General features: G+C 38.2%; 1 protein-coding gene across 2 annotated transcripts in view; it reads left to right on the forward strand.

The window, feature by feature from the left end:
* LOC128208948 (sodium/potassium/calcium exchanger 4-like) overlaps positions 1 to 15,924 on the forward strand; it is a 49,083-nt gene that overhangs the window by 21,845 nt on the left and 11,314 nt on the right. For both annotated transcript variants that reach the window (XM_052912684.1, XM_052912683.1), the window contains 6 exons: positions 600 to 751; positions 2,583 to 2,667; positions 4,311 to 4,414; positions 5,439 to 5,513; positions 8,399 to 8,478; positions 15,803 to 15,918. In XM_052912684.1, coding sequence (XP_052768644.1) covers positions 600 to 751; positions 2,583 to 2,667; positions 4,311 to 4,414; positions 5,439 to 5,513; positions 8,399 to 8,478; positions 15,803 to 15,918 — 612 coding nt within the window. The remainder of the gene's footprint in view (positions 1 to 599; positions 752 to 2,582; positions 2,668 to 4,310; positions 4,415 to 5,438; positions 5,514 to 8,398; positions 8,479 to 15,802; positions 15,919 to 15,924) is intronic.

The following is a 15,924-nucleotide window of genomic DNA, read 5'->3' on the forward strand; positions in this document are numbered from 1 at the left end:
CTACTATATCTGTTATTGTAAAGAATTTCAACTAGTCATTAACCGCCAAGCAAATGTAATAATATAATGAAAAATGAACATGGGCAATCATAGCGTACTAAGTTGTGGTATATATGTGTGCTATCATGCGTGGAAATAAGGTTGTGTTCATAATTTGGAAGTGTATTGACCTTTCGCAATCATTTAAAATCATATGCAATTTGTAATGGCATCGGCATGAAGAGAATGAAACAAAAATACCCCCATTTGAGTCAGGGTTGGGGTTGTACGTACACAGAACCGAGACTAATGCCTTAAGTCTGGTCAATGGTACCTCACGTATTGCATTGCCTATTTATTTTTGGCATTATCAGACAACCATGTCATTTGACCATGGGGAGATGGGGATAGACTTTTGTGTTATTGATAAAGACTTATATTCAATAATGATTAGGGGAATGGTGGCAAGTATGTAGGTGGGATCTTGCAAAACGACAGTTGCAGGGATACCCATCCCTTTCAGAAAACAGTGTATTATTATCACTGCCCGATTCCATACCAGTAATCAATGCTCAGTATGTTTCTCTAACCCCCGTGTGACTTACTCCCTCTTGTTTCAGCGTTCCACGAGTTTCCCCCGGACGCGTTCACGACGGACCAGAGGGCCCATGGCGCTATCATATTCCATCTAGTCCTCGTGGTGTACATGTTTATCGCCCTCGCCCTCGTCTGTGACGACTACTTCGTCTCCTCTCTCGACAAAATATGCGAGGTTTGTTTGAAACGTTGCGATATATAAAAAATATATGAAATTGATAATAATAGAAAATAGATGTTGGTGAAGCCGGTTTTCACGTATTGTTAATTTGACATCTAAAGGAAATGTTTGTAAACGTTATACAATGCACTTGTAAGTAGTTTATGTTTTGTATAGTATGACAAATGGTTTCTGTACACTTCGGGTACAGTATTGGCATCTTATTATGTCGGTCGAACCATGCATTTTGCTTTAAACAAAATAGACGCACAATCTGGGTGTATTATTCAAATGACCCTCGGGCAATATTTCTCTTGAATGTACGAGCCGCTTGTGGCGTATTCAATGTCAGTTTCCATTAGTGGTGGGTTAAGGGATAGACAGATAGTTGTGTTATATATACTTTGCGTGCACATATTTTACGTCTGTTGTTGTTGAACAATTTGCAATTTTTTTCAGAGTTTCCATGTGAACAAAAGTACCGAGTTATGCTACCTGTAGGGTAAATGAACACAAGAAAGAAACAGCAGCAACGTTTATACAATATGAGCAAACACTTTACAACGCATAGATCTATTTCAGTTCACGTTTCGAGATAGAATTCGCCACGCTTAATTTTGTTGAAATTGAAACTCATTAAAATACTGATAGAGAACCCCAAAACATTTTCCTCTCAAGTGAGAAAACAAAAACATTACGTCACAAACCACGTTGAATATTATGTAAAGATATTGTCTTTACGATTCTAGCATATGTTAAGTAAATGTGTGTTCCGAATCATGAAATTGAAATATGGAATTTACACATGTTTAAAAGCCATGTGCTACATCACAGTGTATTAAATAAGCTTGGTAGTTAGTATACAGTGTGTGTGTACCACGTGATAAATTGCGTCATAAATGCTACGTCGGAAGGCATTTTTTTGCTCCGAATGAACACTTTTAACAAAGATAACTTCACTATTTCTTCACCATTTTAAATGAAACATAGCGCAGTCTACGCCGCTAACGGAGCCCCACCTTTGGTCTTTTACCAGTGTTTGATTGAGAGTTTAGTTTCTTTAAACACTTCGAATAACCTTTTCACAATACGGCCGTCTGACGGAGCACTGTCAAAACATTATTTTGGAATCAGATTTGTTGAAGTGTTTGATAAAACGAATCACCTTATCAAACTTCGGTAATAAAACGAGGGCGGGGCTCTTTAAGCCGCGTAGGATGCCATTTGTTTTGTTTAAAATGGTGTAGTAAAAGAAAGTTGTATTTGATTTAAGTCGTTATTTCAAGAAAAAAAAGGCTTCCTACGTAGCATTTTTTAACGAATTTATCACGTGGTATACACAAACTCTTATATAAGCCTGGGAAAACAGTCAACGCGTATTTAGATTAGAATGGAAATTATTGTGACCATTATTAAAAATTATCATATTTCACACTGAATGTCTTAAGGCGCTTTTCATTAGCTCTGACTTCTCCTAGAAGTCTGTCCTATTGAATTTATTTATTCAAGTAACGGGAAATCGAAAGCATGCAATTTTCTAGAACTCTCTGAAGAAGAACGTATATAGTTTATGGTAAATTAATTTTGTTCAGTAGGAATATATACTATTTTCTCTGTAACATATTAACAATTCGCCCTATTAGAAATGTCTGGTATTGAAAGTTTTCTTAATACATGTAATATAAAACCTTGTTGTTCGAGGATATGGCATTATGGAACGTAGATGAGTGCACGACTCCCCGAGTTCGAGAATAAACACTTTACGTGTACAGCTTTCTTTAAAGAGGTATACTGGTATACTGAAGATTTGACATACCTAAGAAAACTGATTTATTTAATTTTCCAGAAACTTGGCTTCAGCGAGGACGTGGCGGGAGCTACATTTATGGCGGCCGGAAGTTCCATGCCAGAGCTCTTCACCGCAATTATAGGTACCGACTTTAGCTCTCTTTGTGCTGCGCGGAAAATAAGTAACTGAGCTATGTTTTTTGTTATCAAATACCAGACCTTATACAAAGATAATTGTATTTGTATCTTGATATACAAAATATTTTGGTTTTACGAAAGTAAAACAACTTTTAGACCAAAATATTTTCAATTATTTTCAATTACGTCCCTGAACATAGCTGTCTGGTTATTCATGTAGAATAATTCCAGTGTGACTTAACCCGAGTTGGATCAATACGTCCAAAACCTTAAATGGTCACGAGGGAGCCTTTTTACCCACGACTTCCGGTCCAGACCCATTTCGCGAGCACCAAGACAATATGATGACATTTAAATGGAAATGTTTAAAAGCAACAAAACACAAACTTAAAACGGATCAACTTAACACACAAGAACCATACATCCAACACATCCATTAAACGTCAGTTACAATTTGTCTCCGCAGATTTATAAGTACAGCTGGGTCAAACCAAAAATAATTTTCCACGACGGCGTTCTAATTTTGAGCTCGTGAAATCGCTCATCTTGTTAGTTTCACTTAATTTATGTACTTGTTTTTTTGTTGTTGTTTTTTTATTTTTGGTTTTCGAATAGAGCTAACATGGCACAATTGTCGATCAATATGAAACGTGCAAACAAGACTGAGAAAACGAGGAAAATAAACGTATTGTCAGTGCGACGTCCCTAACAACTTTTTATTTAAAACCGATTATTGAAATAATATTACGATTAAAACTCTGAAAATAACAAAACGATTTGTTGGTATTTCCTGACGTTGACATATGATATTGAGATTACCAATAATAGATAGTTCTGCATTGGTACAATGTTGATTATAAAATATATACTACACATATCTGGCACCACCTTGGTACACTACTTAAGGTCCATTGCTGTGATGAAGCACATATTAGAAGGTTAATAGACATAGTCATTTCATGTCTGGAGCCCGTTAATGTCTCCTTTTATGTTTCCCGAACCAAACCCCCTAATCAAGCAACTCATTCGGAATGCAGGCAGCTATGTGGAATATTGAGCATGCATTGTAGACGTCTAAATGCAGTGTTTCATTTCTCCGGCTTGTATCAAATGGTGATAAGTAACGCAATTCGTGATATAGGAGAACAACTTAAACCAACGCTATCTTGGGAAGAAATACCTTGTACCCTGTAATTTTAATGAAAATATATTGGTTCGATATCAGAAGCAAATACCAATAATACAAGACAATGAGCAGGCGGCCAAATGGCAATGGCGCACAACGGGAAAATTGCAATTTCAGAGTAAACCTTCATGCAATCATAAACATTGATGAGTTTGCTAATGAATATTATCGGCTTTATATTGTTTACTTATTATGAAAAGCACATGGATGACTGACCCCATCATAAATGCACGCGTATATGGCTGGTTGTGAAAATTCAGCAGGATGTTTGTATACACGTTTAAATATATGTTAATGGCATAAAATGATACTATACCACCCCGTGTCCTGCACGCGTATCATTTCGAATGATTCCGAGAAGATCGTTGCTTGGTATGAAAATACTTTAGTTAGGGGTAGGGTCATGGATGTATCGAATCCTATATTTGTATATGATCATAATTGTTCCTCTCATTTCTACAGGGGTATTCATCACGAAGGGTGACGTTGGTATCGGTACCATCGTGGGGTCGGCCGTCTTCAACATCCTGTTTGTCATCGGCCTATGCGGGCTCCTCGTTAAACAGGTAACCACGTGATCATCGGGCCAAGATCATTCGTGTAATTCATGTAGTATGCTGCTATGGATATGGCGTAGGGTAAAACAATAGTTAGATGACCTGAAGTTTAATCTTAATGATTAAGAATGGGCAGATTGAGCCTTGCGAACGAGCCATTCTCAATCATAGATATTTTCCAGGTTATCTTACTGACGTACAATACAACCTCAGTGGCTGACACAGTGTCAACGCAAAACTCTGATACAGGAAGTGTGTATTGGATAAAAAACAGTACGCGGAACTTAAAACACCCGCGCAAGTCGAAATTCTTAATGATTGAGCCTAGTACTTAATGATTGTCAATCTGCAATTTCATTGGCTGGAAATGTTGGCTGTACTTTAATTCCAATTAAGTATCTTAGGCTGAAAATGTAAGTTGTACTCTAATGAAGGCACATTAAACTACACACTGTTTCGGTACCTTCCGGCATTATCGTAGTATGTAATGGTTAATGGTTATTAATACGCTGTATTTACATACATAGACTGGCCTGGAGTGCCGCAGTCACTCGGTCCATTTATTTGGCAAAAGCATACCAATAACATTTGAATCAGATTAATGTTAACGATTACATGTTGTCTACTGCCCCAGCCATTGTTGTAATCTACCAATTTATCAAGAGCTGACTGCTGAATAACTAATATAAATGTACCGCAGATAAATACTGTCAATCCATTGCACGAAATAAAATTTCGAACACTACATTTATTTGGAGCCGTTTGTTTAGTCAAGTGATAAATAAGGTTTGTAAAACAGCATGCAAGCATCAAGAGAAATCTAAAACAATGAGTTGTTAATGCTTTGTTTACATAAATTAATGGCGTTGAATTTGCATAGAAATAAGCTGTGAACTTTGTTAAATTGTTTGAGTTTTAACGATTTCATTATCTCGTCTCGTGAGTGAAATCAGTAACTCGTTATAATCCGCAAACGTTAAGATAAATTCCCTTGTACTGCATAGTGAATACAATGTATGTGTGTATTTTGCAGGCAATGTCAATATCCTGGTGGCCACTGTGTCGGGACTCGGCCTGCTACTCGATCTCCGTCGTTGTTCTCATTCTGGTATGTGATATATACTAAATGTCATTGCCATGTGTTTCCCTAGATTATTGGCTCCAGTGCCCTCATTCTGGTATGTGGTAGATACCCTTCCATTGTGCCTAGTGGTTCCCTAGTTGCCATCATTATGGTATATGATATATACCTTTCTCCATTGCATTGTGTTTCCCTAGATGTTTGGCTTCATCTCCGTCAATCTGATTGGTCACAGAAACCCTTCACCATCGCCTCATTGTACCCTAATCTATTGATCTCCTTCTACATTGCCTCGTGGTTTCATTGGCTTTACTCCTTCTCCATTGTCATAGTTTATTGGCACCATTACCCTCATTCGGATGTGTCATAGATCCCCTTCAACATTGCCCTGTGGTATTCTAGTTCATTGGCTTTACTCCTTCTCCATTGTCATAGTTAAGTGGCACCATTACCTTCATTCGGATGTATCATAGATCCCCTTCAACATTGCCCTGTGGTATTCTAGTTCATTGGCTTTACTCCTTCTCCATTGTCATAGTTTATTGGCACCATAACCTTCATTCGGATGTGTCATAGATCCCCTTCAACATTGCCCTGTGGTATTCTAGTTCATTGGCTTTACTCCTTCTCCATTGTCATAGGTTATTAGCACCATAACCTTCATTCGGATGTGTCATAGATCCCCTTCAACATTGCCTCGTGGTATTCTAGTTCATTGGCTTTACTCCTTCTCCATTGTCATAGTTTATTGGCATCATAATCTTCATTCGGATGTGTCATAGATCCTTCTACATTGCCCTGTGGTATTCTAGTTCATTGGCTTTACTCCTTCTCCATTGTCATAGTTAAGTGGCACCATTACCCTCATTCAGGTGTGTCATAGATCCCTTTCCCAATTGCCTGTTTGTTCCAGAGTTTATTAACTTCATCGCCCTCATTCTGATATGTCTTAGAAACCCTTCAAAATTGCTGCGTGGTTCCCTAGTTTATTTACTTCATTGATCTCATTCTGTTATATCATATATATTTGTCTCCATTGAATGTTGATTCCCTATTACCCTCATTTGGTATATAAAAAATACTCTTTGCCCGGTGGTTCCCTAATTATTGGCTTCATCCTTACTCAATTGCATTGTGGTTCAAAACTGTGTTGGTTTTATCCTCTATCAGTTGTATTGCGATTCCCAAAGTTTTTTGCTTTATCATTTTACCATTGCCTTTTGGGTCACTAGTACTCTTCTTCATGCACTAGTGTTTTATCCATTCCCCAGTGTAGTTACCTAGTTTATTGGCTTCGTTCCTTGACCATTCCACTGGAGTTCCCTAGTTTAATTGCTGTTTTGGTAACATCCCTTTTACATTGCATTATGGTTCCGTAGTTTTTTGTTCCATCCCTTTTCCATGCCTTCGTGGTCCCGTAGTGTATTAGTCTCATCCCGTTTCTATTACCTTGTCGATCCCTGGTGTGTTGGTGTCATTTCTTTCCATTGCCTTGTAGTTATTTGGTGTACTGGCTTATAGCCCTCATTCTGGTGTCTGATTGATAGCTTTTTCAGTTGCCTTGTACCGCCCTAGTTTATTAACTTCATCCTTCTCAATCAACCTGTGCTGTCCTAGTTTATTATAAGGCTCAATTGATGAAATTCTGATGTGTCAAAGATACCTTTTTTCATAACATTATTACTCGCTAGTTGCGCTCATGTGAAAAATACCTATCCATATTGACTTGTGCTTCCCTCTAGGAACTTTTTAGTTGCCTCGTGATTCCCTGGTTTATTACTTCAATGCCCTCACTCCATTCTGGTACCTTCCTCCTTTGCCTCTTTGTTCCCTAGTTACTCTCATTCTGGTATGTGATATATACCCATCATCATTGCTTTGTCGTTACCGCGTTTATTGGTTTCATTCCGTCTCATTCTGATATATGATATATATTGACCCTACTTCATTGCCTTATCGTTCCCTAGTTATGGGCTGCATCCTTTCTTCAACGCATTGTTTCTGAGTTTCCATTACCATATGTGATTAAATAATTTATTAGTTTCATTTTCCTTATTCCGGTGTGTGATTGATAGTCTTCTCCGCTGCCTTGCGGTTAACAAGATTATTGCCTTATCCCATCTCCATTGCATTGTGACTCTCTACTTTTGGCTTCATTCTTCTCCACTGTCTTGTGGTTTTCGAGTTTATTGGCTTCATCCCTTCCACATTACATTGTGGTTTCCTAGATGTCCTCTTTCCGGTATGTGAATATCTTCTCACAACATCCACCAGTATTTCCACCACATTTTATAATGTTCTTAGTGTTCATGAAACATATTCGTGTAAATTAAGTTGTTAGAAGTAAGGTAAACGTGAGTGCTACATGGTACATAGGGTAATAGACAGTACTTTGCGTATCAAAGTTTGTTTCTAATACAAGATTAAGTGTAAGCCACAAGCTCTAGAATCCTTTGGATTCCAAATCCCGAAGACCTAAAAACTTCAAAACTGATAGCAACATATCAAGATAGCGAAAGTTTGCTATATTATTTTGGTCGTATCTCGTTATAATTAAGGAAATAACTGTTACGTTCTCAGAGCCATCAACGGCATTTCGAAGCTAAGTGGTAATTATCCTACCTAACCATGACAGAAATAGTTTTGTAACTCAGTCACGCAAATTAGAAACAGGCGCAATTAGCAAACTGCCAATTACTGAAACTAGCAATTTTAAACCGCGTACTTCGTGCCTCTAGAATGCTAAGAGTATTGATGTATAAGGAACATTTGACATTTGTTTACTCTTTTTTATCATAGAATTTATTATTGGACGTACATGTATGTATATATGTACGCATACAATAATGCCCTAAATGCCTTGTTTGTTATATCGAAACGTTTTGTTATTAATGCATAATTCTATAATTCAGGTTGTAAAAGATGGTGAAGTCACATGGTGGGAATCTGTAATAATGCTACTCTTGTATGCTCTGTACATCCTAATTATGAGGTATGCCTACATGTTTGCTACATATACCCCTTAAAATCTTATAGTACTTGCTATACTTATCCTTTAGTATAAGGTATGCATCTTGCTTGCTACATAAACCCCTTAATTATAATCAGATATGTTCATACTATTTGCTACCTATATAATGATAATGAGGTATTCATTATGTTTTCTGCGTAAATCTTGATTATGAGGTATGCTTTAATAGTTGCGACATATATCCTGTCAATGTAAGTATTTAGAAATAAATTATCAAGCGCTCTCTGACGTCACTCTTTTCCTATAATTCTCTGATAGGTGGCGCTGTTTTTTAGCGCTTAAATCATTGTTAGCGCGCCTCCAGCCGAGTGGTCATTGTTAAGAATTACATTTGAAAAATGGCGTCTGGTGGTGCAAGATTGAAGAACGCAGTGGATGTTGAGGGTTCAATCCGCGACCTAGAGGAAAAGGGTGAGCTATTGTCCCGGGAATTGCGAGAACTTACTCCCAGAGCAAAATCGACAAAGAAATCGTACGAATTTGACTTTGACGAACTGATGAAAGAGAAGGATATTTTACGATCAGAGACAGATTATATGTTTTTTGCTGGTGTAAAAAACAGAGACAGACTATGTTTTATTGCTGGTGTAAAGATCAGAGACAGATTATGTTTTTTGCTGGTGTAAAAAACGGAGTCAGACTATGTTTTATTGCTAGTTTAAAGACCAGAGACAGACTAAATGTTTTTTGCTGGTGTAAAAACCAGGTCAGACTCCATATTTTATTGCTGGTGTAAAGATCAGAGACAGACTATGTTTTTGCTGGTGTAAAAACCAGAGACAGACTATGTTTTTTTGCTGGTGTAAAAACCAGAGACAGACTATGTTTTACTGCTGGTTTAAAGACCAGAGACGGCTACATATTATTATTGCTGGTGTAAAGACCACAGAAAAGCTACATATTGTTACTGCTGGTGTAAAAACCAGAGACAGACATGTTGTTACTGCTGGTGTAAAGACCACAGACAGACTACATGTTGTTACTGCTGGTGTAAAGACCAGAGACAGACTTTAAGAGATTACCGCTGGTGTAAAGACCAGCTAATACTTCATGAGATTAGTTGGTGTAAAGACCAGATACAAACGACTTTTTATTACTACTGGTGTCAAGATCAGAGACAGACGACATATGTTATTACTGCTGATGTTAAAATCAGATACCGACTACATATTATTACTTGGTGTAAAGATCGACTTCATTTGCTTTTTCTTATGACGATAAGATCAGAGACAAGCTATCAATTTGCATGTTATCACTTAGGGTGTAAAGATCAGAGAGTCGACTTGTAATTACTGCTGGTGTAAGGATCATAGACTGCTTTCGCAAATATTATGCGCGACTAATTTCTTACTTTTCAGTTGCTTTTCCGCTCTGTATAGTGTAAGCATTTAGGCATTAACTCATTTCGTTAATTTGGCCGTTTTGTTTGGCGTGTTTTGAGGCTGCATGTATACAATATATTTGTATAATTCACATGGCAGCCTCACTTTTCGGCCAAAATTTATTAAACTATTATTTTATTAACTGGTTTTGCTTTTCCTGTGCTTCAGCTAAAACGCCTTGAGCGTCTAAGATAATTTAAGTATTTAGACATAAATACGATAATTATTAAGCGCTCTCTGACGTCACTCTTTTCCCATAATTTTCTGATAGGTGGCGCTGTTTTTTTAGCGCTTAAATCATTGTTAAGCGCGCCTCCAGCCGAGCTGTCATTGTTAAGAATTAAATTTGCACCCGCCCTCCCTCCCTTTTTATAAATTTAATTAATAGGTTTAATGTCGTTATTTTGTCTCTGAATGTACTGTGGATGCTGTGCTAATAAGTGTGTGTCTTGTTCATATGAACTGAATGTTCATGATGCGTATTGTTAGTAATGTATTATATCTATTTTCATTTTTGTGATTATACTTGTGTATTTCGTGGCGTTTTTTGAGGCTGCATGTATACAATATATTTGTATAGTTCACATTGCAGCCTCACTTTTCGGCCAAAATTTATTAAACTATTATTTTATTAACTGGTTTTGCTTTTCCTGTGCTTCAGCTAAAATGCCTTGAGCGTCTAGGATAATTAGGTTTCCCTTCATTGTTGCGACATATACCCTGCCAATGAGGTATGCCTTCATTGTTGCTATATATATCCTGATTATGAGGTATGCTTTCATGGTTGCTACATTTATCCTGATTATGAGGTATGCTTTCATGGTTGCTACGTGTATCCTGAATATGAGGTATGCCTGATTAGTTGCTACATATATCCTGATGATGAGGTATGCTTTCATGGTTGCTACATTTATCCTGTGTATAAGGTATGCCTTAATAGTTGCTACATATATCCTGATTATGGGCTATGCCTATCATGTGTTCTACATATATCCTGATTATGAGGTACGCTTATCATGTAACCTCCATATATCCTTATTAGGAGGTACGCCTATCATTTACCCTACATCCATCTTGATTATAAGGTACACCTAACATTAACCCTACTTACCTCCTGGCAATGAGGTACGCCTATCATGTACCCTACACCAATCCCGATTATGAGGTACACCTAACATTTACCTACATGCATCTTGATTATGAGGTACACCTAACATTTACCCTACTTACCTCCTAACAATGAGGTACGCCCATTATGTACCCTACGTACATCTTGACTATGAGGTAAACCTAACATTGACCCTAAATACTACCTGATTATGGGGTACAACTATCATGTACCCAACATTCTGATTATGAGGTACGCCTATCATGTACCCTACGTACATCCTGGTTATGAGGTACGCCTATCATGTACGCTATATACATCCTGATTATGAGGTACGCCTAACATTTACACTTCATACATCCTGATTATGAGGTACGCCTATCATGTACGCTATATACATCCTGATTGAGGTACACCTAACATTTACACTTCATACATCCTGATTATGAGGTACGCCTATCTTGTACCCTACATACATCTTGATTATGGGGTACGCCTATCTGTACCATTCATACATCCTGATTATGAGGTTCGCCTATTTTTTACCCTACATACACCCTGACTTTGAGGTACGCCTACCATATACGCAACATACATCCTGATTATGAGGTACGCCTATCTTGTACCAAACATACATCCTGATTTTGAGGTACGCCTATCATGTACCCTTTATACATCCTGATTATGAGGTACGCCTATCTTGTACCCAACATACATCCTGATTTTGAGGTACGCCTATCATGTACCCTACATACATCCTGATTATGAGGTACGCCTATCATGTACCCTACATACATTCTGATTATTAGGTACGCCTATCTTGTACCCAACATACATCCTGATTATGAGGTACAACTATCATGTACCCTACATTCATCCTGATTATGAGGTATGCCTATCATGTACCCTACATACATCCTGATTATGAGGTAAGCCTATCTTGTACCCTACATACATCCTGATTATGAGGTATGCCTAACATTTACACTTCATACATCCTGATTATGAGGTATGCCTAACATTAACACTTCATACATCCTGATTATGAGGTACGCCTATCTTGTACCCTACTTACATCCTGGTAATGAGGTACGCTTGTTTTGTACCCTACATACATCCTGATTATGAGGTGCGCCTACCATTTACGCTACATACATCCTGATTTTGAGGTACGCCTATCATTTACACTACATTCATCCTGATTATGAGGTACGCTTGTTTTGTACCCTACATACATCCTGATTATGAGGTACGCCTACCATATACGCTACATACATCCTGGTTTTGAGGTACGCCTATCATTTAACCAACATACATCCTGATTATGAGGTACGCCTATCATGTACCCTTCATACATCCTGATTATGAGGTACGCCTGTTTTGTACCCTACATACATCCTGATTATGAGGTACACCTACCATGTACCCTTCATACATCCTGATTATGAGGAACGCCTGTTGTGTACCCTACATACATCCTGATTATGACGTACGCCTATCTTGTACCCAACATACATCCTAATTATGAGGTACGCCTGTCATGTACCCTACATACATTCTGATTATGAGGTGTACCTATCATTAACCCTACATACATCCTGAGTATGAGGTACACCTAACATTTACCCTACATATATCCTGGTTATGAGGTACGCCTATCATTTAACCAACATACATCCTGATTATGAGGTACGCCTATCATTTACCCTACATACATCCTGATTATGAGGTACGCCTGTTTTGTACCCTACATACATCCTGATTATGAGGTAAACATATCATGTACCGTACATACATCCTAATTATGAAGTTCACCTAACATTTACACTACATATATCCTAATTATGAGATACACCTAACATTTTCACTACATAGATCCTGATTATGAGGTAGGCCTGTCATTAACGCTACATACATCCTGATTATGAGGTACGCCTATCATGTACCCTACATACATCCTGATTATGAGGTACGCCTATCTTTTACCCTACATACATCCTGATTATGAGGTACGCCTACCATGTACCCTACATACATCCTGATTATGAGGTACGCCTACCATGTACCCTACATACATCCTGATAATGAGGTACGCCTCTTGTGTTACCTACATACATCCTGATTATGAGGTACGCCTATCATGTACCCTACATACATCCTGATTATGAGGTACGCCTATCTTGTACCCTACATACATCCTGATTATGAGGTACGCCTATCATGTACCCTTCATACATCCTGATTATGAGGTACGCCTGTTTTGTACCCTACATACATCCTGATTATGAGGTACACCTACCATGTACCCTTCATACATCCTGATTATGAGGAACGCCTGTTGTGTACCCTACATACATCCTGATTATGACGTACGCCTATCTTGTACCCAACATACATCCTAATTATGAGGTACGCCTGTCATGTACCCTACATACATTCTGATTATGAGGTGTACCTATCATTAACCCTACATACATCCTGATTATGAGGTACACCTAACATTTACCCTACATATATCCTGGTTATGAGGTACGCCTATCATGTACCCTACATACATCCTGATTATGAGGTACGCCTATCATGTACCCTTCATACATCCTGATTATGAGGTACGCCTGTTTTGTACCCTACATACATCCTGATTATGAGGTAAACATATCATGTACCGTACATACATCCTAATTATGAAGTTCACCTAACATTTACACTACATATATCCTAATTATGAGATACACCTAACATTTTCACTACATAGATCCTGATTATGAGGTAGGCCTGTCATTAACGCTACATACATCCTGATTATGAGGTACGCCTATCATGTACCCTACATACATCCTGATTATGAGGTACGCCTATCTTTTACCCTACATACATCCTGATTATGAGGTACGCCTACCATGTACCCTACATACATCCTGATTATGAGGTACGCCTACCATGTACCCTACATACATCCTGATTATGAGGTACGCCTCTTGTGTTACCTACATACATCCTGATTATGAGGTACGCCTATCATGTACCCTACATACATCCTGATTATGAGGTACGCCTATCTTGTACCCTACATACATCCTGATTATGAGGTACGCCTACCATGTACCCTACATACATCCTGATTATGAGGTACGCCTCTTGTGCTACCTACATACATCCTGATTATGAGGTACGCCTATCATTTACCCTACATACATCTTGATTATGAGCTACACCTACCATGTACCCTACATACATCCTGATTATGAGTTACACCTAACATTTACACTACATATATCCTAATTATGAGGTACACCTAACTTTTTCACTACATAGATCCTGATTATGAGGTACGCCTGTCATTAACGCTACATACATCCTGATTATGAGGTACGCCTACCATGTACCCTACATACATCCTGGTTATGAGGTACGCCTGTCATTAACGCTACATACATCCTGATTATGAGGTTCGCCTATCATTAACTCTACATACATCCTGATTATGAGGTACACCTAACATTAACACTACATACATCCTGATTATGAGGTACACCTAACATTAACACTACATATATCCTGATTATGAGGTACGCCTCTTGTGTTACCTACATACATCCTGATTATGAGGTACGCCTACCATGTACCCTACATACATCCTGGTTATGAGGTACGCCTGTCATTAACGCTACATACATCCTGATTATGAGGTACGCCTATCATTTACCCTACATACATCCTGATTATGAGGTACGCCTATCTTGTACCCTACATACATCCTGATTATGAGGTACACCTAACATTAACACTACATATATCCTGATTATGAGGTACGCCTCTTGTGTTACCTACATACATCCTGATAATGAGGTACGCCTATCATTTACCCTACATACATCTTGATTATGAGCTACACCTACTATGTACCCTACATACATCCTGATTATGAGTTACACCTAACATTTACACTACCTATATCCTGATTATGAGGTACGCCTATCATGTACTCTACATACATCCTGATTATGAGGTGCACCTTACATTGACACTACATATATCCTGGTTATGAGGTACGCCTTTCATGTACTCTACATACATCCTGATTATGAGGTCCACCTACAGTGTACCCTACATACATCCTGATTATGAGGTACGCCTACCATGTACCCTACATACACCCTGATTATGAGGTACACCTACTATGTACCCTACATACATCCTGATTATGAGGTACGCCTACCATGTACGCTACATACATCCTGATTATGAGGTACACCTACCATGTACCCTACATACATCCTGATTATGAGGTACACCTACCATGTACCCTACATACATCCTGGTTATGAGGTACACCTACTATGTACCCTACATACATACTGATTATGAGGTACACCTAACATTTACGCCTATCTTGTACCCTACAAACGTCCTGAGAATGAGGTATGCCTAACATTCACCCTACATATATACTGATTGTGAGGTATGTCTTTATCCTGAACATTAGGTTTGCCTTTATTCTGATTAAGACGTTTGCAATATGTAATATGTACATCGGTCGAAGGTTATCTAGAATACTCGGATGTATTATTTGTTTTAGATGTCAGCGACAAAGGTTGAGACGAAATGTTTCCTTCATATGTGCTGGGGAGATACCTTCTGCGATAAATAATAAACCAATCTGACTTTCCCCAGATATGCAAACAATGAATCTTGGAAATGTGCCTCGTCATAGTGATGAAGAGTTAAATCCGTTTACATGATTATATAAGATTCTCGTAAAATTGAGGGAATGCTTTTATCTGTTGTCTTGCAGATTCAACAGAACTCTGCAGAGTGTGGCAACGGAAAAATTAAAATGGCTCACTTCAGAAAAGTTAACGTCCAATGGTTTTGTTCGTCAGCAGCTAAACAAGTTCCAAGGAGAATACGGTATGT

The sequence above is a fragment of the Mya arenaria genome, chromosome 11 (genome assembly GCF_026914265.1).
Source record: "Mya arenaria isolate MELC-2E11 chromosome 11, ASM2691426v1".
Lineage (NCBI taxonomy): Eukaryota > Metazoa > Mollusca > Bivalvia > Myida > Myidae > Mya > Mya arenaria.